The sequence below is a fragment of the Danio rerio genome, chromosome 19 (genome assembly GCF_052040795.2).
Source record: "Danio rerio strain M-AB ecotype USA chromosome 19, GRCz13ab, whole genome shotgun sequence".
In the NCBI taxonomy this organism is placed as follows: Eukaryota; Metazoa; Chordata; class Actinopteri; order Cypriniformes; family Danionidae; genus Danio; species Danio rerio.
In genome coordinates, this window is record NC_141039.2 from 4,562,599 (window position 1) to 4,589,824 (window position 27,226).

General features: G+C 32.8%; 1 protein-coding gene across 8 annotated transcripts in view; it reads left to right on the top strand.

Moving 5' to 3' along the window:
- Nucleotides 1-27,226, top strand: part of trappc9 (trafficking protein particle complex subunit 9) — a 303,088-nt gene that overhangs the window by 5,042 nt on the left and 270,820 nt on the right. For 4 of the 8 annotated variants that reach the window (XM_088651464.1, XM_087295234.2, XM_088651468.1 and 1 more), the window contains 7 exons: nt 1,874-2,019; nt 5,080-5,205; nt 7,950-7,976; nt 9,674-9,795; nt 13,901-14,026; nt 14,106-14,322; nt 23,970-24,113. In XM_088651464.1, the coding sequence (XP_088507590.1) occupies nt 1,874-2,019; nt 5,080-5,205; nt 7,950-7,976; nt 9,674-9,795; nt 13,901-14,026; nt 14,106-14,322; nt 23,970-24,113 (908 nt within the window). The remainder of the gene's footprint in view (nt 1-1,873; nt 2,020-5,079; nt 5,206-7,949; nt 7,977-9,673; nt 9,796-13,900; nt 14,027-14,105; nt 14,323-23,969; nt 24,114-27,226) is intronic. The other 4 variants (XM_088651465.1, XM_087295235.2, XM_088651469.1 and 1 more) reach the window with 1 other exon arrangement.

Sequence of the window (27,226 nt, forward strand, 5' to 3'; positions counted from 1 at the left end):
TCATGGGCAAGATATTCGGGGTCAAGTGTTTGATCAAGTCTCTTATTATTTCCTCTTTTTCCTTCTGCTTTTACATTGGTGGATGTCATTGAGTAATTCATGAGCGATTGCTTGCAAAGCTTTGTGTTCATTTCATCTATAGCCAAAGCATGAATTAAAATATGACATCCAGTATATTAAATACTGTATACATTACAGTATAGTTTAGTTGTTGTTATTGCAGGATATAGACTCTTATTTAAAAGTTAAATCAGTTAAAAGTGTTTGTAAAAGTTGATGTTGATATAAGTAATAATATTTATAAACATAAATAAAAAGTTTCTATAAATGTTTTTATTTATAATGCATATTAAACACATAATAATTGCAAATAATTGCATCCCATTATATTTTTTATTGATTTTGTTATAAACATTATACAGTCATTTATATTTATAAGTTTTTTAGTTTTATCAATTGTATTTTTACAGATAATTTTTTTTAATCAACATTTATATTATTTTATGTATTGTTATATAACAATAATAATAATTAATTAGTAATTATATATATATATATATATATATATATATATATATATATATATATATATGTATATATATATGTATATATATATATATATATATATATATATGTATATATATGTATATATATATATATATATATATATATATATATATATATATATATATATATATATATATATATATATATATATAATATATAATATTCATATATGATAATAATATATGAAACTATATATATATATATCATTGTTGAATGTTAATTTTAGTTGAAATTCAGTTTTAAATAATTGATTTGTTAATAAACGTAATAATAATAATAATATTATTAATAATATGAATAATAATAAAACAATAATAATAATAATAATAACAACAATAATAAAATAATAATAATAATAATAATAATAATAATAATTATTATTATTATTATTATAAAGAATTTTTTTCAGGTGTTGTTTTATTTATATATTTATATTATTTATTTGATAACTTTAACTTTAAATAACTAACATACAATTATTTCATAAACTATAAAAACTGCATAAATATATAGGATAACAGGTCACAATTGTGATAAATCTGTACCACTTTCCTTATTTTTAAACTAAGGCATTGAGAACCAATTTAATAATCCATAATAATGTCAATTAAATAATATTAATAATTATTATTTTGTAATTTTGTTACATAATAAGTACAATCCTTATACTGGCCAAATTAATACATGACATTCAATTCTACTAGTATTACAATATAAATCTGCTAATCCTTTTAAGTAATTGAATGACGTATTATCCAAAATGCATATATAAATGTCTTCAAAACATTTCTCTTGTGTCTTTTCTATTTTGGCTGTTGCTTGAATAACACTTGACCCTTTATAGCACTATTTTTACTATAGGGGTCCTTCCACCACAGTTCCCCTGCCCCCATGTTTGATTATAAAAACAGAAATCCCTATATAGTAAACTATATATTATGTAGTTTACTTACTATATATTATATAGTTTACTTAGTTTCTCCATCCCTATGAGTTGTTTTTTGTCCCTATTAGCGCGCATCCCTTCCCTCCACACCCATCTCTTCACCTCCAGCTTTCCTCTCTCTGTCTGTAAATACCAAACTATGACAGAAGACAAAGCTTAACGCAAAACCACATCAGCACATTTTGTTCCATATAAGACGAGCCAAATGAGATGACATCGATCCACTGCTGATAAAAATAACCTGAATCAAATATGGCTGACGTCACCTGCACTTGGCTGCGAGCGTTTTTCTTGCATTGATTAAGACCCGAGCAGGCCGAATGTTCATCTGACGCCTGTTGATGCCGCTTTTTTCCTCAGGCACTATAAGAAGCGCTGTCAGGGCCGCATGAGGAAGCACGTCGGGGATCTGTGTCTGCAGGCGGGCATGTTGCAGGACGCCCTCGTTCATTATCACATGGCCGTGGAGCTGCTGCGCTCTGTTAATGACTTCCTGTGGCTGGGAGGTAAGATGGTGATATACCGATGATTTATAGACTTAAATTGACCACAAATCCGAGACTTTATTTCAGAGATCAGTGTTGTTTTAGTGTCTTTTTTATAGCAAATCACAGTAAATAAAGTGAGTAAACTTGTTCCTTTAAAAGCGATTAGTTAATTTTACTTTATAAAGTGAGTAAACATGTTGCTTTTAAATCGATTAGTTGACTAAAATCAACAAGTTTACTCACTATTTTCCAAAACAATTAGTTGAGTTGACTTAAAAAGCCAACCTGTTGGTTTTATAGTGATTAGTTGACTTTATTTAATAAAAAGCCAACCTGTTGGTTTTATAGTGATTAGTTGACTTTATTTAATAAAATGAGTAAAACTTTTTCCTTTAAAGCAATTAGTTGAGTGTTTACCTAAAAAGTGAGTAAACTTGTTGGTTTTATAACAATTAGTTGATTTTATTAAATAAACTGAGAAAACCTGTTGGTTTTAAACCGATTGGGTTACTATAAAAAGTGAGTAAACCCATTGCATTTAAGAGATTCGCTGACTTTACTGTAAAATGTGAGTAAACCCGTTCCTTTCAAGTGATTAGTTGACTTTAAAACCTTTTTGTTTTAAAGCTTTTAGTTGACTAAAACCAACAACTTTTTTCCAAAGCGATTAGTGGAGTTTACTTTAAAAAGTGAGTAAAGCTGTTGCTTTAAAAGTGATTAGTTGACTAAAAACGACAGGTGTACTCACTATTTTCCAAAGTGATTAGTTGGGTTTATTTAAAAAGTAAGTAAACCTGTTGGTTTTATAGCGATTAGTTGACTGTGCTTAATAAACTCTGTAAACCTGTTGGTTTTAATGCGATCAGTTGAGATAACTTAAAAACTGGTTAAACCCATTGCATTTATAGAAATTAGCCGACTTTACTGTAAAAGGTGAAAAACCGGTTGCTTTTAAAGCGATTAGTTGACTAAAACCAACAAGTTTACTCACTTTTTTTTCAAAGCAACCAGTTGACTTAAAAAGTGAGTAAACCTGTTGCTTTTAAAGCGATTTGATGACTAAAACCAACAGGTTTACTCACTTTTTTCCTGAGCGATTAGTTGAGTTAACTTAAAAAGTGAATAACATTGCATTTATAGAGATTAGCTGACTTTACTATAAAAAATTTGAAAACCTGTTGCCTTTAAAGCGATTACTTGACAAAAACCAACAAGTTTACTCACTTTTTTTCAAAGTGATTTGTTGAGTTAACTTAAAGTAAGTAAACCCATTGATAAAGATTATCTGTCTTTACTGTAAAAGGTGAGAAAACCTGTTGCTTTTTAAGCGATTAGTTGACCAAAACCAACAGGTTTACTCATTTTTTTTTAAAGCGATTAGTTGAGTTAACTTATAAAGTAAATAAACCCATTGCATTTATAGAGATTAGCTGACTTTACTGTAAACGGTAAGAAAACCTGTTACTTTTAAAGTGATTAGTTGAGTTTACTCACTTTTTTTTCCAAAGCAAATAGTTGACTAAAAAGTGAGTAAACCTGTTGCTTTTAAAGCGATTAATTGATGAAAACCAAAAGGTTTACTCACAATTTTCCAAAGTGATTAGTTGAGTTTACTTAAAAAAGTGAGTTAACCTGTTGCCTTTAAAATGATTAGCTGACCTGAAAGTGAGTTAACCTCTTGCCTTTAAAGTGATTAGATGACTTTATTTTAAAAAGAGAGCAAACCTATTGTTTTACAGCGGTTATTGACTTCCTGTGGCTGGGAGGTAAGATTGTGATATACAGATGATTTATAGACTGAAATTTGACACAAATCAGGGATATTTTAGTGAATAGCTCAAAGGTAAAGCGCAGTCACTACAATGTAAAAAGTGATTAGTTGAACTTGCATAAAAAGAGTAAACATGTTAATGTTAAATTGATTATTTGATTTTACTTGAAAAAAAGTGAGTATACGCCTGTTGCTTTTAAAGTGATTAATTGACTTTACCACTTAGATGTTAATTTTGGATGAGCTGTCATTTTTATTCACACGAAAACCAGCAAACATGTTAACGCATCATCAAAATCTCCAGCTTCAAAACGGATATGACGTTATTTCAGTGGCGTAGCGCAAAATGCGGAGGCCCCCCTGCAGGGATCGCTGACGGGGGCCCCTGATGAAGGGGGGGGGTACGTCATACGTCAATTTGCATATCACTGACGTCATCACGTTCTACCGTTTCTGTTTAACAGCCTATGGTTAATAAAGGGGTATTTATAATTGCACTACACTTTATATAAGCATGTTTATTTAACTACAATTTTTTTGCTGTTTGAATACAGTATATCATTATAGATGTGTAACGTTAGTGAATGTGCAGTAATCTCTCATATAAAATAAACTCAGACAAGTTCAGAAACTGTCACTAAAATATCTGTGATTGTGAACAAGAAAAGAATAAACGGTCCAAATAAATTGTTAAAATAAAGTAGAAGTAGATCGGTTTGACTGTACAAGCGAAATACCTTCACACTGCCTGTGCTAAATCATTTGTCGTCGGTACGCAGAGGGGTGATCTGCTCTCGGGCTGCAGGTGGGAGAGGCTGCTGTACGAGGACTGACTGGGCTGCCTGTCAGTGCTGTGAGGCGGGGGAGGGGCCGGCGGCATCACACGCAGCTCGTTGAGAAGAGTAGGGACGGTACAGTATGGACAAATGACAGTCTAAAAAATCTCCAATAACACACAAAAAGTCGCTAGATTTGTCGCTAGGGGTGTCTGAAAAGTCGCTAAATATAGTGACAAAGTCGCTAAGTTGGCAACATTGGCTGCAAGCAATCAGAATGAAGTAGTCCACCGCTTGAGAGGTGTTCAGAGAACACAGACGTGTGAACTTTGGTTCCGACCACAGTTGTTCCCAACAGTTTATTGAAAATCACGACGACGCGGGGCCCCCTAATCACGCGGGGCCCCCCCGCGGTGCGTGCCCTGCGGGCCCGTCCGCTACGCCACTGCGTTATTTCCCAAAGAGCTGCATGGTGTATAAAAAGTGAAATGGTGAATTAGAATAAAATGTATTTTCTGTTTTGCTCCTCAGCTGCTTTGGAGGGTCTGTGTTCTGCGTCTGTTATCTTCCATTACCCAGGAGGCACTGCAGGGAAGAGTGGAGCCCGCAAGCCTGGCGTCTCCTCTGCTGCAGACTCTGGAAAGAGACACAGACCTGGTCAGTGCAGTCAAACACACAAGCTTTTAAATCTGACCTAACTTAATAAATAAATATCCATCATATGTCCATATTAGTGACTTAAGAGATTCTGGAGGTCAACTTTTGGGTAAAAAAATGATTATAGACTTGCTTTGATTTATTCAAATGCTACAATTAAAAAAAGTTTTATAACCAATGCACCATCGGTCCTGTAATTCTGTTTTATTTGATTTGGAAAAGCTTATACTTGATGAAGAGAAGCAAGGTTTTCTTCAGTGTTTTTCATTACATCATGAATAAATGTGTCAGTGAATAAGCGGCTGGATGAATTGGGATGTCTCTTTCAGTGTTGTTTTTGCAGATGCACAGAAACGTAATTTACTGTTCTTTCTTTAATGAAACCTCATTAGGAGGGAATCGTCATGCTTTGTTCTACAGTAGCAGAACAGAAGTGTTTAGTCTAAACTAGAGCCATTATTATCTCTCATTTTGATCTGTAAGGGAAAGTTAATTATGCTGATTTAGAGCAGCGGAGCCAGAGATTATTCTACAGCAAAAGAGTCAGTTTAGGTGTTTTTGCATAATTCTGTTTATCCAGAAATTTAACACCCTGCAGTTTAGCCAGTCTTGCATTTTTTCTTTTCTTTTCTTTTCTTTTCTTTTCTTTTCTTTTCTTTTCTTTTCTTTTTGTCTTTCTTCCTTTTTTATTTTCTGCTTACTTTTTCTTTTCCCTATTTAATATTTTCTCTTTCCTTTCTTTCCTTTTCCTTTTTGTTTCTTTTTATTTTTAGCTTTCTTTTTCCTTTTCTTTCTTTCTTTCTTTCTTTCTTTCTTTCTTTCTTTCTTTCTTTCTTTCTTTCTTTCTTTCTTTTTCTTTTTCTTTTTATTATTTTTCTTTTCAATATTTTTCTTGTCTTTTTAAATTTTTACCGTTTGGCTTTCCTTTTCTTTTTTGTCTTTTTTCTTTCTTCTTTCTTTCTTTTCTCTTCTTTTCACTTTTCTTTTTAATTTCCTTTTTCTTTTTATCTTTGCTTTTCTTTTTTCTTTCTTTTTAAACTCTTTTTTTTCTTTTTCATTAAATTTTTCTTCTTTTCTTTTTCTTTTTCTTTTCTTTTCTTTTATCTTTTCTTTCCTTTTTCTTTTGATCTTTCTTTTAAATTTTTATTTTCATAATTTTTCTTTCTTTCTTTCTTTCTTTCTTTCTTTCTTTCTTTCTTTCTTTCTTTTCTTTTTTTCTTTTTTCTTTCCTTTTTCTTTTTCTTATTTCTTTCCTTTCTTTTTTATTCTTCTCTTTATTTCTTGCTATCTCCCTCATCATATTATTAATTCTATTCAGTTATTATTGTTTCTTTCATTTCTGTATTTTAATTTTTTCTTTTGATTATTTTACTTTTCTTTCGTTCTTTTTCCCTTTTATTATTTTTTAATAATTTTTTTATTGCATTTTGGAAGGTGCATTTTCTATATTCATTTGCTATTATTAACATACATGCTTAAAGGTTACACTTTATTTTGATGGTCCATCTGATGAATTTCAGTTCCATTGCATCTACCTGCCAGCTAATTCTCATTAGATTATGAGTAGACTGTTAGTTTGGGGTTGGGGTTAGGGTTAATGTAAGGTGACATGTACTTGCAAAGTTTCTTATAGTCGGCTAAATGTCTGTTTAGCAGCGGTATCAGCAGATAATAAGCAGACAGTCCACTAATACTCAAAATGGACCATCAAAATAAAGTGTTACCCACATTGAGCAGATGTATTAACCACATTAAACTCCTCAATAAGCAGATAATTCATAAACATGCTTTATTTTTTTTATTGGTTCACTGTGATGAGATTTATTTTTTCTGTCACAATTTGCCATTTTGAAGAATGTCGGAAACCTGTAGTCACTGAAATCCCCCCAAAAATCGAATAATAATAATAATAATAATAATAATAATAATAATAATAATAATAATAATAATCATGCAAAAATATATATTTCTTCTTTTGTCTTCAGGAGAAGAAAGAAACTGAAATGGGTTTGGGAGGTTGAGCAATTAACCTCCCAAACTGTCCCTTTTAATACAAAATAATCAAACCAAATTAAATAATTAGAAATTAAGAGAATTGGCTTATGTTTATTTATTTAATCCAGTGTCATTCACACATTTTAACCTTGGCTTAAGGTAAATGCATTTAAATAAATTGTTTAAGTCTAAACTAAAATAATAAATAATATTAAAATCCAGAAACAAACAAAAATGCTTCAGGGGTAATTAATATGACAGTGATTTTTAGATATAAGGGATTCATAAAGATATTTATTAAAAAAATCATCACTCCAAGACACTCTAAAAGTAAGTAAAAAGTTAATTAACATGGCTGTTATTTTAAATAAAAGCCGGAATGCATAGTAAGTGTTGCTTTTTTAGTAATAGCCATGCAAATGCAAGCTTTTTAACATTCTCACTTACATTTCAAGTTCCTTGGACCAATGACTTAATGAATAATATTGTTTTAAAGCTTGCATGTCTCATAATAACCATCATTTAAAATAATAACCATGATAATAACATTTTCAGTCCTGCTGCATGTCTACTCACCATTACTGACAACGTTATCACGATACTGGGATATCAGCATCATAACAGAGCATTTATTTACCCTGAAATGTGCTGTACTAACACTGCTAACCATGACCTGCAGCTTGTGCCCAAGAGTGAACCAGGTTCTCTCTCTCTCTCTTTCCCCTCTCTGTCTGTTTATCTGTCTTCAGGCGCTCAAGAAGTTCTCATTGATCCAGGTACAGTAAAGCACACATGTAGCTCTAGAAATGGCTTTTCTTCTTCCCGTTTGTGCTCTCGTGACGTAGCTGTAGCTCTTGTGTAGTGCTTGTGCATGAGTGCCGGTGTTTTGGTGGCGTTGTGTGTTTCTGATCTGACGCAGTGCATGGATCTTGATCTTTACATTTGATTCCAGATGAGGTTTTTATCTGCTTTTTTTTATTGCAATCACTAGATAAGGTGTTTGTGATTTTTGCAGTATTGAGTTTATCAGTGATTCTCTAAAACATCCTTTCAAAATAATGTAAAAAAGTAGAGCTGCACAATATAATGTTTCAGCATTGATATTGCAATGTGCGCATCCACAATAGTCACATCTTAAACATATGCAATAATTAGTCTAAAATATAGTTGCCCAGGGGCTACAGAATTGCATTTAGTCACTTTATTTATATGGAATTCATATGATTTATGGAAAAAAAACAATCTTACTTAGAATTTTGTCTGGTTTCTAGTCCATTTCTGTACCTGAATACTGCTAGAGTCCCCAGAATACTGTGAAATAGAGGTATTCAAACCATCTTTGATGATCTAACTATATTCATATTGCAATATTTATCGCACAAAAATATAAAATATCACAATATCAGATTTTCCCAATATTTTGCAGCCCTAAAAGAATAAAGGTCTGCAAAAACTTCACATTTTGGATTGTAAAATTCAGAAAACTGAGTAATTACATTTGCATAATGTCAAAATTGTTGAAAATATAGAGTTTTTTGACCATAAATTGTTGCAAATCTATTGTAGAAGACCTTAAAACTAAGTCAGGAACTGATATAACTGAAGCACTTTAAGAATACTAGATGTTTTCCCGCCACTAGAGGTCAGTGTTTTGTTACCACAGTATCGTCGTCCCTCAATTGTTGAAGAAAATATTATATAATACAAGGTTTTATGTAATAGAAAGTTCTTAAAAAGATAAAATAAAACACAAATATAATATAATAGAACAATTTTTAATGGATTTCTCGCACAAGTTCGTTGGCCAACATACATTTGACCAAGTACTGTTTGTAGTTGTTCTACTAGACGTTTTCCCGCCACTTGAGGTCAGTGTTTTGTTACCACAGTATCGTCGTCCATCAACTGTTGAAGAAAATATTATATAATACAAAGTTTTATGTATTAGAAAGTTATTTAAAGATATAATACAACACAAATATAATATAATAGAACAAGTTTTAATGGATCTCTCTCACAAGTTCGCAGGCCAGCATACATTTGACCAAAATACGGTTTCAGAAACATGTTTCTGAACAATTTCACAGGTACAGATGGTAATTAAATGTTAATAAAAGATTATTCAGTGATGAATCATTTTCAGTAAGACCAGAAACATGGATTAATAAAGTAAAGAGTGTGAATTTGCTCTGGGTGTTACATTAATAAACACTCTGAGTTTCTCATTTCCTAAACATAATTCTTGATGACTTTCATATTTAATTCAGGAGATTGCTTGCCGATTTCCAGGTCTTGCATCATACGAATAAGATCATTTAATGTATCTCAGAGTTTCAATTATAAGTCAAGTCTTTAATGTTAAGGCACATGTATGGTTGTGTTACATAAGCATGCACAGTACTGAAGCAGCTTTCTTGTGTTGCTTAGTTTCTTCATGTAACACCATTTTTTTCTCTCTTGTCTTCATGTTCAGGTGCTCTGACGGCCAATGGGATCAGCGCAGACACAAGCACTGAGATCGGCCGAGCCAAAAACTGCCTGAGTCAAGAGGACATCATCGAGAAATACAAGGAGGCCATTTCCTACTACGGCAAGGTAATTTTATTCATAGAAACGTGAGACATACCTGAGATGATGGAGGATCATTTTTTGTATTCTGGAAGCTGGTCTGTGTTTCTCAAGGCTGACCAAAGACCAACAATCCAGTAATTTTATCAAGAAATGTTACATTTTATTAAATAATACAGTGTCATTTAAAGTGTAATTTATTTCTGTGATACAAAGCTGATGTTTTTTCTCCTTTATTCCAGTCTTCAGTGTCACACGATCCTTCAAAAATAATTCTGATTTGCTCATTTTCTGATCAAGAAACTTTCATAATTATTATCATTGTTAAAAACAGTTTAGTAATATATAGTCTTTTTGTAGAAACTCCACATTAGTTAGCAGAGATTTAATTTTAAATAGTTGTCTTTTTGTTGTTTATTTTTTTGATAAATGTCCTTGTTCATAAAGTAGTATTAATAATAGCAGGCATTATAATATACTAAAGAATTTGTTATTCTTAGTTCAAGATCCTTTCACCATTTCCCAATCAGTTATTAAAATATTTTATTTATAACTAACATGAACTAATAATGAAAATCTGTGTTTGTAGTAAATAACATTAACAAAAATTTTGTATTAAAGGTATTGATTATTCATAGTTATTGCATTATTAGCTGTTTGCTGTATCTGACATTAATAAATGCGGTTTTAAATGTATTGATTATTGATAGTTTATGCATTAAATGCTGTTTGTATTAACTAACTTTAACAAATACGGTAAGAAATGTATTAATTACTGATAGTTAATGCATTAAAGCGGTTTGTAGGAACTAAAATTCATAAATACTGTAACAAATGTATTGATTATTGATATTTAATGCATTAATTGCGGTTTGTAGGAACTAAGTTTAACAAAAACTGTAAGAAATGTATTGATTATTGATATTTAATGCAGTAAAATGCGGTTTGTAGGAACTAACTTTAACAAATACTGTAAGAAATGTATTGATTACTGATAGTTAATGCATTAAAAGCGGTTTGTAGCAACTAACTTTAACAAATACTGTAAGAAATGTATTGATTATTGATATTTAATGCATTAAAAGCTTTTTGCAGTAGCTAACATAAATAAATGCGGCAATAAATGTATTAATTATTGATAATTTATGCATTAAAAGCTGTTTGTAGGAACTAATACTAACAAATACTGTAAGAAATGTATTGATTATTGATAGTTAATGCATTAAAAGCTGTTTGTAGTAACTATCATGAACAAATACTGTATTAAATGTATTGATTATTGATAGTTAATGCATTAAAAGCTGTTTGTAGTCACTAACATAAACAAATATTGTAGGAAATGTATTGATCATTGACATTTATTGCATTAAAATCCATTTGTAGTAACTAATATTAACAAATACTGTAATTATAATACTGTAATTATATACAATAGTATATAAACAAATCAGACTAAATGAGGCATGCTCATCTTTTGCAGTCATTTCATAATAAAAATGGATTAAATTATTGAACATGTCTTTTAAAAGCCTTGTATTACAGAGATTTTCACTCTTGTTCAGGGAGTTTTAAGCACACGATTCCAGCTGTTCCTAAAACACTCTTTAACCGTAGCGAAAGCACTTTAGCATGCTAGTTTCTCTGGGCTTATTGTTTTATTAAACACTCAAAGTTGCGTTTCATTATTCATCTGCAGAGATTGCAGTCAGGCTGGGCTCGCTTTTAAGCAGGTGGTTTGCCCAAAATTTATTTTTTCGGATGTGCATCTTGCACTAAGCAGCCCCTGGAGATGATTTTTCCCCTTTTTGTATGCTGTGTTTCAAATTCGCTCTTTCTCACATTACTTATATAAAGTAAAGTGTTTGGCTGAAGCCTTGTGAATGGAGTTTCTCATTCAATCTCTGTTTTCCTCATCGATCTGCTCATTTCTGCCACATCAGCTGTTCGGTCGGCTTCCAGCAGGGGACGCTGCAGACTTAATAATTCATTCTTTTGAGTTTTTATTTTTTTATGATTTCACATCCTAAATAGAAGATGGACATACAGCATGACCTTTCTTTGACTCTTTTTGAAAATGGATATTATAGAAAAGGAGTAGTTCACCCTAAAAAGAAAATGTACTCACCCTTAAGTGGTTCAAAAATGTATTCATTTTTTTCCTGTTGAACACAAGAGAAGATATTTTGAAGAATGTTGTATACTTGTAACCATTGACTTCCATAGTCGGAAACATATTATGGAAGTCAGTGGTTACAGGTTTTCAAAATATATTCTGTGTTTTAACAGAATATAGAGGGTTCGAAACAAGCAAAAGGTGAGTAAATATTGACATAATTTTCATTTTTTATTAACTATGTCTTTAAATGAATGGTGTCCTTTCCACAGCTGCTGGAATGTGTGAAATATTTTTGGGGAATATTTCTGGAAGGTCCATTTAAGACATTAAAAGTCATGGAATTATTTTATATTTGTCTTATATCAGAGGTTGTTGGTTGTCGCTTAATTTTTGTTTCCATTTAACAAAATGTGTTTGTTCTGCACTATATTTTTAATAATATTATGTTGTTTCACATTTTTGTTATGGTTAAGCTATTTAAAAAAATAAAAACTGTATTAAATGTATTGATTATTGATAGTTCTTGCATTAAAAGCTGTTTGAAATAACTAACAATATTTAATAACGTATTAAATGTACTGATTATTGATAGTTCATGTAATAATAGCGGTTTGTAGTAATTAACATTAACAAATAATGTAATAAACGTATTGATTATTGATAGGTAATGCCTTAAAAGCTGTGTGTGGTATATAACATTAACAAATACTGTAATAAATGTATTGAATATTGACAGTTAATGTATTAAAAGCGCTTCGCAGTAATTAATATTAACAAATGTGGTAAAAAATGTGTTGATTATTGATAGTTAATCCATTAAAAGCTGTTTGTAGTAACTAACATTATCAAATACTGTATTAAAATGTATTGATTATTAATAGTTAATGCATTAAAAGCTGTTTGTAGCAACGAACATTTACTAATATTGTATTAAATGCATTGATTATTGATGCATTAACTAACATTAACAAATACTTTAACACATACAGTGTATTGATTATTGATAGTTAATGCATTTTTTTCAGTTCTTTTTTTACCCTTTCATGCTCATCATCAATTGGCAATTGTTGGAGGTACAAAAACTAAGGCTAACATGTTAGGATCTTAATTGTAAGAGCTTTGGCTTCAGAATGGCCTCTTTTAAAACTAGGTGTTAAAAAGTCACAACAGAAACGCTAATTGTAAAGCTTGTAAAACTACTATCCAGCTATCAAATATGGGGAAGAATTTCACAGCCACGCTGTGGTAAATCTGAGGTAAATTATTTGTTGTTCTCATAATAAATATTATAGTCATGCATGCATATGATATTCAAGCTAAAACCATTTTATTATGATTATTGTGACATTAGAAGTTCAGCTTTATATTTAGTGAAAATCGGGTGAAAGTCAGGGAGTTTGATTTTTTTTTATTTATTTAGTTTTTACAGTGGGAGCCCAGCAAAAAAAAAAAAAAAAAAAAAAAAAAAAAAACACTTTGTTTTATATTATTTATGTACAATTCTTACTATTAATTAACCATTAACTATGACTTTCAGCTTAATAAACTATTAATTAGCTGCTTAATAATAGTTATTAAGATATTAGTTGGGTTTAGGAATAGTTTTGGGTAGGATCAGGGATGTGGAAAAAGATCAGGGAGAATGTGTACTTTATAACGCCTAATAAACAGCCAATAGCTTAATAATAGCAAGGTAATAAGCCACTGGTTAATAGTGACAGTTGGTAGTTAAGCTAAATTGCAATCTCATTTATTTATTTATTTATTATTATATTAAATTATTTATTTTACAATATATTTTAACATTTATTTTAGCTTATAGTATATTGTAATAAAATAAAGTTATTCAATAAACAATTAACCTAAAATTGCTCAGACGGGCCAATGATTAATTGCATTGCATTTTTTTTTGCAATCATTTTCTCAAATAGAAATACATGATGCATTAAATGAAGGCTTTGAATTTGACAGCTCATAACTCAAATACAAACTAAACTCATGTTGTGTGTGTTTCAGTATAAGAGCGCTGGAGTGATTGAGCTGGAGGCCTGTATCAAAGCAGTCAGAGTTCTGGCTATTCAGAAACGAGCCATGGAGGCATCTGAGTTTCTCCAGAATGCAGTTTACATCAACCTGGGCCAGGTGAGAGTTACAGCAAATCCCTTTTTAAAAGCTTCTCATTAATGCACAGTTGTTCAGCGTTTGTTTTGCTTTCTGTCAGCTGTCAGAAGAAGAGAAGATCCAGCGGTACAGTGTGCTGTCGGAGCTGTATGAGCTCATCGGCTTCCACCGTAAATCTGCTTTTTTTAAACGTGTCGCCGCCATGCAGTGTGTGGCTCCCACAATCCCTGAGCCGGGTTGGAAGGCCTGTTACAAACTCCTGTTGGAGACCCTGCCAGGATATAGCCTCTCGCTGGACCCCAAAGACTTCAGCAAAGGTAAAACAAGATGCTGTTCTAGGGCAGAGCCGTCACAATTCAGTCACAAATGAGATGCAAACTAACTTACAATCAAGCTAACAAAAAAAACCCTAACAAACCATATAATTAGTTAACTAACTATCGAACTAACAAGCTTACAGTTGATCTATCAAACTAACTAACTAACTAACTAACTAACTAACTAACTAACTAACTAACTACCTAACTACCTAACTAACTAACTAACTAACTAACTAACTAAACACCTACCTAACTAACTAACTAACTAACTAACTAACTAACTAACTAACTAACTAAACACCTACCTAACTAACTAACTAACTAACTAACTAAACACCTACCTAACTAACTAACTAACTAACTAACTAACTAACTAACTGTTTAATTCATTAACTAATTATCAAAATATCTAATTAACTATCAAACTAACTATTGAGCTAACCAATGAACTAACAACTAACTATCAAACTAACTGACTAACAAACTATTTAATTAATTAATTAATTAATTAACTATGGAACTAACTAACAAATAATCTAATTAACTAACCAACTAGCTATTGAACTAACTAACTAACCAACTAACTAACTAACTGTCGAACAAATTATCGAACTAACCAAACATCCATCTGTCCATCCTTGTCTAACTAACTAACTAACTAACTAACTAACTAACTAACTAACTAACTAACTAACTAACTAACTAACTAACTAACTAACATCTATCTAACTATCTATCTATCTATCTATCTATCTATCTATCTATCTATCTATCTATCTATCTATCTATCTATCTATCTATCTATCTATCTATCTATCTATCTATCTATCTATCTATCTAATTGACTAAATATCAAACTAACCAAATACCAAACTAACAAACTAACTATCGGACACATTGTTGAACTAAAAAACGAACTAACCAACTAACCAAATATCAAACTATCTAATTAGCTAACAAACTAACTATCGAACAAACCAAAAATCTAAGTAACTAACCAAATATCTAACCAACAAACTATCTAATTAACTAACTAACAAACGAAATATCTAGCTAACTAAATAACGGTCAAACTATCTAACTAACCAAACATCCAACTAACTAACTAACTAACTAACTAACTAACTAACTAACTAACTAACTAACTAACTAACTAACTAACTAACTACCTAACTAACTAACTAACTAACTAACTAACTAACTAACTAACTAACTAACTAAACACCTACCTAACTAACTAACTAACTAACTAACTAACTAACTAACTAACTAACTAAACACCTACCTAACTAACTAACTAACTAACTAAACACCTACCTAACTAACTAACTAACTAACTAAACACCTACCTAACTAACTAACTAACTAACTAACTAACTAACTAACTAACTAACTAACTAACTAACTAACTAACTGTTTAATTCATTAACTAATTATCAAAATATCTAATTAACTATCAAACTAACTATTGAGCTAACCAATGAACTAACAACTAACTATCAAACTAACTGACTAACAAACTAATTAATTAATTAATTAATTAATTAACTATGGAACTAACTAACAAATAATCTAATTAACTAACCAACTAGCTATTGAACTAACTAACTAACCAACTAACTAACTAACTGTCGAACAAATTATCGAACTAACCAAACATCCATCTGTCCATCCTTGTCTAACTAACTAACTAACTAACTAACTAACTAACTAACTAACTAACTAACTAACTAACTAACTAACTAACTAACTAACTAACTAACATCTATCTATCTATCTATCTATCTATCTATCTATCTATCTATCTATCTATCTATCTATCTATCTATCTATCTATCTATCTATCTATCTATCTATCTAACTAATTGACTAAATATCAAACTAACCAAATACCAAACTAACAAACTAACTATCGGACACATTGTTGAACTAAAAAACGAACTAACCAACTAACCAAATATCAAACTATCTAATTAGCTAACAAACTAACTATCGAACAAACCAAAAATCTAAGTAACTAACCAAATATCTAACCAACAAACTATCTAATTAACTAACTAACAAACGAAATATCTAGCTAACTAAATAACGGTCAAACTATCTAACTAACCAAACATCCAACTAACTAACTAACTAACTAACTAACTAACTAACTAACTAACTAACTAACTAACTAACTAACTAACTAACTAACTAAACAAAAGTATGTTATTCAGTTTAATCATCAGGCTTTAAAAAAACCCAAATGCGCTTACAGAATGAGGTGATTGAGGCAGACTCTCATTACAATAAACAAAGAACTAATGTGCATGCAAGTCTGGAATAGCAATGCAGTCTGTATGCTTTATGATGCCAGTGACGTACCAGCCAATGTCTCAAGGTTTTTCAACCTGTAAAATGACATCATCTTCTCCCCCTCCCCTTCACATTTGCTCTGTTAATTAGCTTAATGTGTCATTTTTCTTTTTAAATAAGTGAAAGCTAGTAATGCATTTATCCCACAGTTGTCCCATCGACCCGTTTTTACCGCTGTTTACTGACTTCTTTCACAATGCGAGAGCAGAATGTGAATAGTTTGAATTGCTCACTTTTCTTTAAATACCTCTGACTCATAAACTGCCTTTGGTTGATTTGTAATCCGACCAGGCAGCATTGAAGTAACCTCGCCTCTCTTTGTATGCATACAAAAAAAACGTTGTGTGTTTTGAAGGGCTCTTCTCAGGGGTGATATATATTCTAGTCTTTGTGTTGGAAAAACAGAACGGAGAAGAGAGCTGACCCTGAGCGGGTATGTCAGGCTCTGAGGTGCATCACTTTAGGGTCCTTAACTATATTCTTTTTAATATGAAATCCTCTCAACCTACTACTTGACTTAAACACACACACATGCATGGAATAATAAATAATATTTAGCTTTAGAAGAAGCCTGATGGTCGGTCTGTATCCTTCATAGTCTAGTGACTCTCATCAATCATTAATGTTCTTTAATGATGACATCATGCTTTAATTTTTATAATGTTTTACACACATTTTAGAGTGATACATGGTATTATAAGATCTGATATAGTAGTGAAAATATATTATTATTATTATTATTATTATTATTATTATTATTATTAATTCATTTTCTTGTCGGCTTAGTCCCTTTATTAATCCGGGGTCGCCACAGCGGAATGAACCACCAACTTATCCAGCACATTTTTATGCAGCGGATGCCCTTCCAGCTGCAACCCTTCTCTGGGAAACATCCACACACACTAATTCACACTCATACACTACAGACAATTTAGCCGACCCAATTCACCTGTACAGCATGTCTTTGGACTGTGGGGGAAACCAGAGCACCCGGAGGAAACCCACGCGAATGCAGGGAGAACATGCAAACTCCACACAGAAACACCAACTGAGCCAAGGTTCGAACCAGCGACCTTCTTGCTGTGAGGCGACAGCACTACCCACTGCGCCACTGCGTCCCCCTATTATTATTATTATTATTATTATTATTATTATTATTGATAGGTCGGTTTCTTTTTATTATTCAAATTATTCAGAGTTTTTTTTATCCTATGAGAAGACCCTGCTTTTTAATTATTCATGAGAGCACGTGCTTTCCGAAGACAAGGCTGACCTGCTGTGAGACCCATGACTTGGATAAGACCACGTCAGCGCATGGCTAGAAGTAAAACTGTAAAAAATAAATCCGTTAAATTTACTGTAAACAAACAAAACGTGACAGCAGTGGTTGCTAGTATTTCACTGTAAAAAATACGATAGAAACCGTTAAAGTAATTTCTCATTTTTACAGTAAAATACCGTATTTCATACATTTTTATAATTGTAATATGCCTGTATTTGACTGAGCCAAACCATGCAGGACACCGGCCCTACAGGACCAAGTTTGCATACCTCTTTTCTACAGTTTATTTTAAACAGTTCAGCAAGTGCATCACAACACCTTGGCATCAAATCAGAAAACACTCTCAAAAAATAATTTAGAACACCTTAGCAAGTGGATAGCAACACCTTGGCAACCACATGCCAATGTTAAAGGTGCAGAACATGATTGTCTTTAGAAGCAGTTTTTGTTGTGCTGGTTGAAAGTCTCTTCACAGTCTAATAGTAGAGATTAAAGTAAATGATCTAAATGTATTTATAGGTATTTTTATATTTTGGCTAAGGCATAAAACAAAACAAAAAACGTTCATCTAATTAAATGTCGGGCCGACATCTCTCATAATTCCGATAAGTAGCCCAATCTGTCTGTCAGCAAATGCAGATTTGAACAACTCCGCAGCCATTTGGATGCAACTCCGCCGACCGCCGCACGCCCACGAGAGAGAGCACGCGCGCGATCGGTAAAAACCTGCTAAATGAAAACTTTTTAAAAACCTCAATCAATATTGGAGTGACTTTGCATGCTGGAGAAAGGATGACACAAAGGCTGAAGGATTTCTCTTAGACAGGTAACGTTCTGTTTTAAAACTGATGTAACGTTAGCTGATGTAACGTTAGATTTTGTTGTTAAAAATGGGTTATATATTCACAGAATTGTTGTTCAGCCACTAAAATCTTCCGGTGAAAGATCGATGATAAGACTATTTTCAGTTTTATAAGGGACCTTTTACAGCATCGATATTGCAGATTTTAATTAGTTTAACAACAAAATACAAGCAAATATCGCTATTCTGCCTAGTCTCTCCCTATATTGTTTACAACACAACTCTAAATATTTGCTCTGAAATAGCATGTCAGTTTGGCTTAGTAATGAGTTTAATTCCTGCACGCCGCCGGACAAGCACTAGTCGCTTTTAACACGAGAGAGGGTTCTTTTTGCTGTGCTCGTGTTTCAGGAGGCGTGGCTCTAGACGGCAGGGGAGGGACTATTTTAGAGATTTATGCTAAGCTGTTGTGGAAGCTGTTGTAGCATTGTGGAAGATCAAATACTGCACCTTTAATTAATTTCAAACTCTTTAACAACCACAAAGGAACCTTATAATCTAGCAATGCTTTAAAAAAAAAAACATTTAACACATCATTTTTTCTTGCTTCTCTTGCTTGATTAGTTCTAGTAGGATTTCAGAGCCTGGAGAATGTTGTTATGAATTGATAATAGATTTAAGAAATATGCACTGATTAATCGTGCTTGAGACCAACTGCATGTATTAAGCAACTAAGAATAGAGTCAGTTTTGATTTCACATTCACTATAAGCAAGATTTATTACCGCTGTCTCCATGAATGTTCCCTCATTCAGATACATTTACTCTTTCCATATGATTATTCTGTATTCATTTCAGTCACAGCAGCAGATTTAATGTGTTTTTTTTTTGCATCGAATGCGTGATGTTATCGACAGCAGGAGGGCACGGTAACCCTTAGTGTGTGTCAGCCGAAGTTGAGGGTGACCCCGGCTTACCGAAGCTTTAAGTGAAAGAGAGAAGAGCGCCCGGGTCAATAGAGACACCATGGAGTGCAGAGAGAGAAGAGAAAATGGCTTTTTAATTGGCCCGGGAGTTCTCTAGCTCAGCTCTCTTTACAGAGAGAGAGAGAGAATATATCATCAAGCTCTGATTGATTGCGTTTAGCTCAGCCATTGTGCGCAGGGGATTTAAAAAGTCCAGTGAAAACACAAAAAGACCGAACAGGGAAGTACAGCAGACCCCGGAGTACTGTAAAACCACTTCTCGGAGACTCTGAGGCCTGTTAGCACCAAACGTTTTGATCCTTCAACCAAAGTAACGTGTATTATTTCTAGCTGAGCAGGGAGTGAGGAGGCTGCCTTACAATAGATCGCAGATAAATGTGCAACAGCTGTTTGTAAATAGTCAAATTTGAATAGATTGGTGTTAAGCCACGTTCAAAGGTCAACGTGTCAAGTAAAATTCGTCGTATGGCGCTGTGAAAGGGGGTGGGAGAAAAGAAGATGATTTGACAGATAAAGCAAGAGATTGGTCCATAATTAAAATTCTGGTACAGAGTAGGGTTGTCACAAAACTGGAGTTCGGTATCAATCGATACTGAAATTTTAAAACGCTCATTTCCTGCTAACATATGAGCGCTGTTGACTGTGTTCTTAAACAGCGATGATTTGACATTGTGTTCAAAAGAAATGACTGTGATTGGCTGTGAAGGTCATCAGTTCGTGGATGACCAATTCCAAGATGGCAATGTTCACTAAGGGTGTCACGATCCTCCAAATTTTCGATTACATTTTCGATTCTGAAGTCACGGTTCGATTCGATTTTCGATTTAAAAAAGAAAAATTTAACAAAATCATAAACAAATCATAAAGTAAATGAATAAAGAAAAGTTACACACATAATTGCCACCTGTCAATCATTTTTTCCCTGGGACTCGTGAATAGCCAGTGATCTGTGTCCTTATAATGGTGTCGGTAAAAGAAGGAAGGAGGAAGGAGGGCTGCTCAGAAAGGCAAAACGCCAGTGTGGATGTGGATCGTTATTGTTATAAAATGCTATTTAAAAACTAAGACCTATTAATGTAAACAGGGCCTGAGTGTGTATTTTTCGTGAGCGGATTTGCAACGGGGGCGGGGCGGAGGATTGCAAAGTCGGTGTTGTCTATCGGCCCAACTCTAATACATAGCAGAGCTTGCAAACTGTTTTTTTTTTTTCGACAACACGAACATTATCAACATAACCATTTATGTGAAGCTGCTTTGACACAATCTACATTGTAAAAGCGCTATACAAATAAAGCTGAATTAAATTGAATTGAATAACTCACTGGAAATCCAAAATACTTTCACATCGGCGACTAAATTAAAAGAGGAAAGGATTTAATTTCTGTGGACGGGTCTCCTGCGTCTGCAGTTCAACAAGCACTCCTTTTTTTCCGCTTGGCAAGCCAAGCTGACGTGACATGGGGGCGTGGCAGCATCGACGATTCCATTTTTTGATTCGATAATCGAAATTGAGCATGAATTTCGATCGATTCCGATTTAAAATTGAAATCGTGACACCCTTAATGTTCACTATCAAAAACCCAAAGTTTACTTCTGTTAGAGAGTCTGTTGTCAACCACACAGACTGTCTGCATGCAGCCTGTTCATAATTTATATTTAGTTTCATGACCCCTGAATACTCAGAATCCTCTGTTTGTGTGCTTACACTTTTAGGATCATGCAGGTTTATGCATTAGTCATGTGTTGGGATTGTTTTGGGACAGTCTTGGAACATACTACAACATCAATTTTGCATTTTGACTGCACACGTCTGTTTGTTGCACACGGTTGCATTTGCTCAATTCATTATTCAATCTTAAATTCACTTTTCTGTTGTTGTTGTTGAAAAAACTCCTCCAATTGCATCTTTGACCACTGCTAAAAATCACAAGCCGCTCTTCTTCTGCAGTGCAAAAGAATCTGGGTAATAGTAACTCAAAGAACTGCATGCTATATGCATGGAGACATAGCTAGCTTTAGTAGTGTTGTAGCTATTCTGGCTTCCTGATGAAAAGCATCAGACATGAAAGTTGTCGCCGTTTCAGGTTGCACCCTCTCTGCTGTAAAGCTTAGTGTGGATTTGCATGAATTGAGTGTAAGGTGAGTGTGAAATAGACGGTCATGTGAGTGTGATAAATCCTCACAATTATTGCAGAGCTGCTGGCACATTTAGTTTTCTCAGGAAAAGCACAGATCAGCTTCATTTCTCTCTCTCTCTGTGACTTTCCTGATGGATGACTTCTGTTACTCCACTGCCGGATGATGTAATTTAGGACTGTAAATTTGATGAGGTCTATCTGACAGTTTGAGCCGAAAAAGATGCTGTATGTACAAACAAAGCTTGACCGGGGTCGATCTTCTTGTCACAATAATTCTTAAGATGAAGGCGGATGATGAACATGGTTTTAATAGACGGTAATATTCGCTCGCTGGCATTTTGTGTTTATTCACTGAACTTTTAATGCGGCTTATAGGTGGCATACAGTAATAATAAAAAACAATTTTGCTGGTTGTTTAAACTGCTTATTTAAAATCAGCTGAAATAACACAATTCTTGAGATTATTTTGAGAAAACTTAATTGTTTTATGTTCAATCTACTTAAATTTGTAAATAACAATTTGTTTATCTTCATACATGTTGTTACAACACAATTAAATTGTGTTACACCCATATTTTTTTAAGTGAATGAAAATAGCATTTATACAACAATTATATTATTATTATTGTATAATAATAATAATAATAATAATAATAATAATAACAATAATAATAATAATAATAACAACAACAACAATAATAATAATAATAATAACAACAATAATAATAATAATAATAATAATAATAATAATAATAATAATAATAATAATAATAATAATAATAATAACAATAATAATAATAATAATAATAACAATAATAATAATTATAATAATAATAATAACAACAACAACAACAACAACAATAATAATAATAATAATAATAACAATATTAGTGATAATAATAATAATAATAATAATAATAATAATAATAATAATGCCCACATTAGGGGCAATCTCCTCATCTACACTGTACATTTTAGATAGTAGATTTAACTACCTTAGAGTTAAAATTAACACTACCTCAGAGTTTATATAGGAACCACTATGAAAGTGTTATAATAACACTTTTGAAAGAGTTAACATTATCAACACTCAGAGCGTTAATTAGCAAACTCTTATAGTTTAAAATATGACCACCACAAAGGATCATATGAAGACCACTCAGTGTTATGTGTTAACACTCTTAGGTCAAATTTCCAGCACCGCACATAAATAAAAATAAATCTTGCTTAATATCGGCAACACTTTATTAACTATTCGGTTAATGTTTAGAGAAAACTTGACCTCTGAAATAGAGACGAAGCTGAAGTAAAATGAATGAATGAATATAACTTTTGTTGCACTAAAAGAAAATTTGGGTTTCTTTTTATCAACAAAATTGAAAGCCATTAAACGCTAAAACGCTAAAACGATAAAAGGTTATTCAAACTTCAAAAGTTAGTCAATTAGAAGTTTGTAATAAAGCTAAACTTTACACAAGCACTTACAGAGAGAGCGTTTTTTAAATTTTATTTTCACTTTTATTGCTACAGCCATAATATATTTTGTTTAATCAGGAAGGGGGCAATATTTATATTAATATTGGAAGCTTTTGCCCCAACCCCTTGTTAACTTCTGGTTTTGGTACTAGACGGTCATCTAAAAGTCTCATGAAGCATACAAGACTAAAGTTATGACTTTGTTCTTTGGAAGAAGTCTCATTTTTGAAGAGAAAAGTTAAATGAAATGCTGCAAAAGTGACAAAATTGCTGTCTAATAGGCAGGGATGTAGCAACCGTGGGGTACTGGGGTACTTTTACACTATAAAATATGATGGGTTCCACATAATTGATTTGCGTTGGAGCAACATGAAGGAATTAGGTTAACTTATTAGTTTTTTTTACAAATTTAGGTGGATTGATAATTAAGTTGTCCCCCCAAAAACTCAAGAATTGTGTTGTTTCAGCTCATTTAAAATAAGTAGTTTGAACAAAAGGCAATCATAATTTCATAAATAATAAAAATGGAAACGCAAAGACATGAACAAATTCCAACAAAACTGTTTAGTGTGTGTTTAAATGTTTTCTCTTCCCCTCTCTCTGCAGGGACTCATCGTGGATGGGCAGCAGTGCAGTTGCGGTTGCTTCATGAGCTTGTTTACGCGTCTCGTCGTATGGGGAACCCAGGCCTGTCAGTCAGACATCTCTCTTTCCTGCTGCAGACCATGCTGGACTTCCTCTCAGACCAGGGTAAGACATGGGACACTTCCACAAATGCTCTAAATCGCCATGTGATGGTTCACTAAATAGTGGATTCAGTCATGATTTTTGGTTCAATGCGGTTTACATTGTAAAAAAAAAACCAAGAGGACGCCATTTAGAAATGTAAGAAATTGTAGGTTGTTTTGAGTACTTTTAGGGCTTGTTTGGCGTTTTTGTCTTTTAATTACACATCCTTTTTTGTCTCGCTTACAAATCTATTTTCATTTCTGTTTGCTAGTTGGTTTTGCTAAATTTGTAAAGAAAAAAGCTTGGTGGTGGATCATATCAGGCCTTTCAGACACTCTTCACGTCCCTGTGAGATTGAGACAGATAGACGATACTCATCTAAAAGACAAGAGATGAAAAGAAAGAGACAGTAAAGAGAAAATGTTCGCTATAGTGCATTTATGTAGATGGATTCTGCTGCGGTGATTGTGTATCAGGCCTGTATTTTATGAAATCGTCATATTATACTTTCAGTCGTTCTCTTTTTAGAGGGTCATCTCTCTCTCTCTCTCTCTCTCTCTCTCTCTCTCTCTCTCTCTCTCTCTCTGCACAATAGCCCCTTTCACACAGTGATACCAGTAAATATATGGAAAATTTCCGGAACGACTTTACCAGTAAATTCAAGAAAGTACTGTTCACACATGAGAGAACGTTACGGATTTTTTCTGGAAAACACCATTTACACATCCATTCCAAAATACCGGTAAATTTTGACATCATTAAACAGAAATGAGCTCTAAACGGCTGCGCTTGTATTTGTAAACATTTGACTACTAGGGGTGTCACGATTTCGATTTTTAATCGAAATCGATCGAAATTTATGCTCAACTTCGATTATCAAATAAAAAAATAGAATCGTCGATGCTGCCACGCCCCCATGTCATGTTAGCTTGGCTTGCCAAGCGGGGAAAAAACAGGCTTGTTGAAGTGCTTGTTAAACTGCAGACTCAGGAGACCCGTCGACAGAACTTAAACCCTCTCCTCTTTCAATGAAGTCGCCGGTGTGGAAGTATTTTGGATTTCCAGTTAGTTATGTTGACACCGTTCATGTTGTCGACAAAAAAAAACACAGTTGCACCTCAGATACTGTTGGCTGGTTCCTGTTGGTTGTGCACCTTTTTTACCGACGCCATTATAACGACACAGGTCACTGCCTATTCACGAGTCCCGCAGAAAAAAGTGATTGACAGGTTGTAATTATGTGTGTAACTTACCTTTATTCATTTAAAGTATGATTTGTTTATGGGTAAAACAAAGACCATGCAAGTCAGGTAGTTTAAACAGTAGGCTACAAATAATTATGGGCTGTTTCACGGGCACACGCAAAGCTTGAAGGTAAACAAACAGCGGCTTATCATAAGCATCTTATCGATAATTATTTACACGGTTGGCATTAAGATGAACATATAAACGTTATCTGACTAATTTCTAGCCGCTAAATATGTCTGGTTAAATGATCAAAGGCTTTTATTCTCATAAACCGCGCAGACGTGAATGCGTCTGACTGTTCTGATTGGCTAAAGCAGGCGTCTCACGTCAGCACGTTTAAGACGTGGACGCGCTCTTTCCGGCAATCTTCCTTTTGCGTTCACACAGCGCAGCAATCCAGTAAATTACCGGTAATCTTACAACTTCTCTTTCCGGAAAATAGCCAGAACAAATTTAAATAAATTTACAAATTTATTTAAAAAAGGGCCTGTTCACACATACACACCTTTCCGGAAAATTGCCGGTAATTTTCCGCAAAGGTCTGTATGTGTGAAAGGGGCTATTGACTGACTTATTTTTGCTTGATTTCTTTTGAAGCCTGTGTGTTTGAATGGAGAGTCGAGGACTGGAAAAGCTACTTTAAAACTGCAGTTTATAAAGATATGAGATAAGGAAAGATGTTAAAATACAGTCAAGTTATTCATTTTGAAAAATGTTTGGTTGCTAACAACAAACATACATACAGTAAAGCTCCTTAAAAAGGCAGTATTTTTTTTATTGCACCACACTTGTAATTTAGAAATATATTATTTCATTATATAACAAAATCAATTTTTTTAAAAATTATGATATAAGATTTGATATTGTGTATGAAAATATCATAATTGCCAATTTAATATAATTGATATTACTGAGCCTGTCACTTTCTCGAAGAAGAAAATGCTTATAAAAGGCACTTGCTTAAAAAATAAGCCTATTGGAATACAGCTAATGAGCCTGTAAAATTCACTACATGAAAAAAAAAAACTATTTATTTATGGGTTTTTGGGCTCTGGCTTTTTACAGGGTGTCCGTGAAGACTTAAAAAGCATTAAAAGTTGGTTAGTCTATTATGAGAAAATTAAGGCTTTAAAAAGTCTTAATCACGTTTTTACGAGGTCTTCAATTTTGTTCAAGGGTTGTCCAAAGTGCTTGACTCCAAAAAAGCATAAATATATTTAATTTCCTCCTAATAATAACAACGGCGTGCTTGATCCTCACGATGGGTTCGAATAGTTTAAATAGTGGCTGAAGCCTGTCGCTAAAAACAACCGCGTAATTTATTCTTTCAAGCTTTGTTTCTTCCGAGCTTATCTGAGTTCTGTTGCATGGCTGCGCTCCATTGATTTATTTAACTACAACTGTTTATTACGTTAAAGGTTTGATACTGATTAGTACTTGGCGATTAGAAGTGGCGCTGAGGTCTTAAAATATTCTGAGAAGGTCTTTAAAAAGGTATTGAAATTACTTTTAGGATTCCTGCATATACCCTGTGCTAAGGGACAATTATGAAGTGAGTTTTGAGTTAAAACATCACATATATGTGGTATTTGCATGTACTTTCAGGTTTAACATTAGCAATATTTACCGCAAAAGGTCGTAGTTCATCGAGAAACTACACAAACCGCTTTTGAAGACTTTTGAAGAGTTTTTGAGATTTGACAATCGCTTGATATCACATGCATTATTTTACATATCTTGTATTTATTATTATTATTATTATTATTATTAATATTAATAATAATAATTTATAGCTAAATATTATTCATACAATTAAAAAAAGATTTTTGCTGCTTGTTAAAACTACTTATTTAAATTGAGCTGAGATAACATAGTTTTTGAAATTA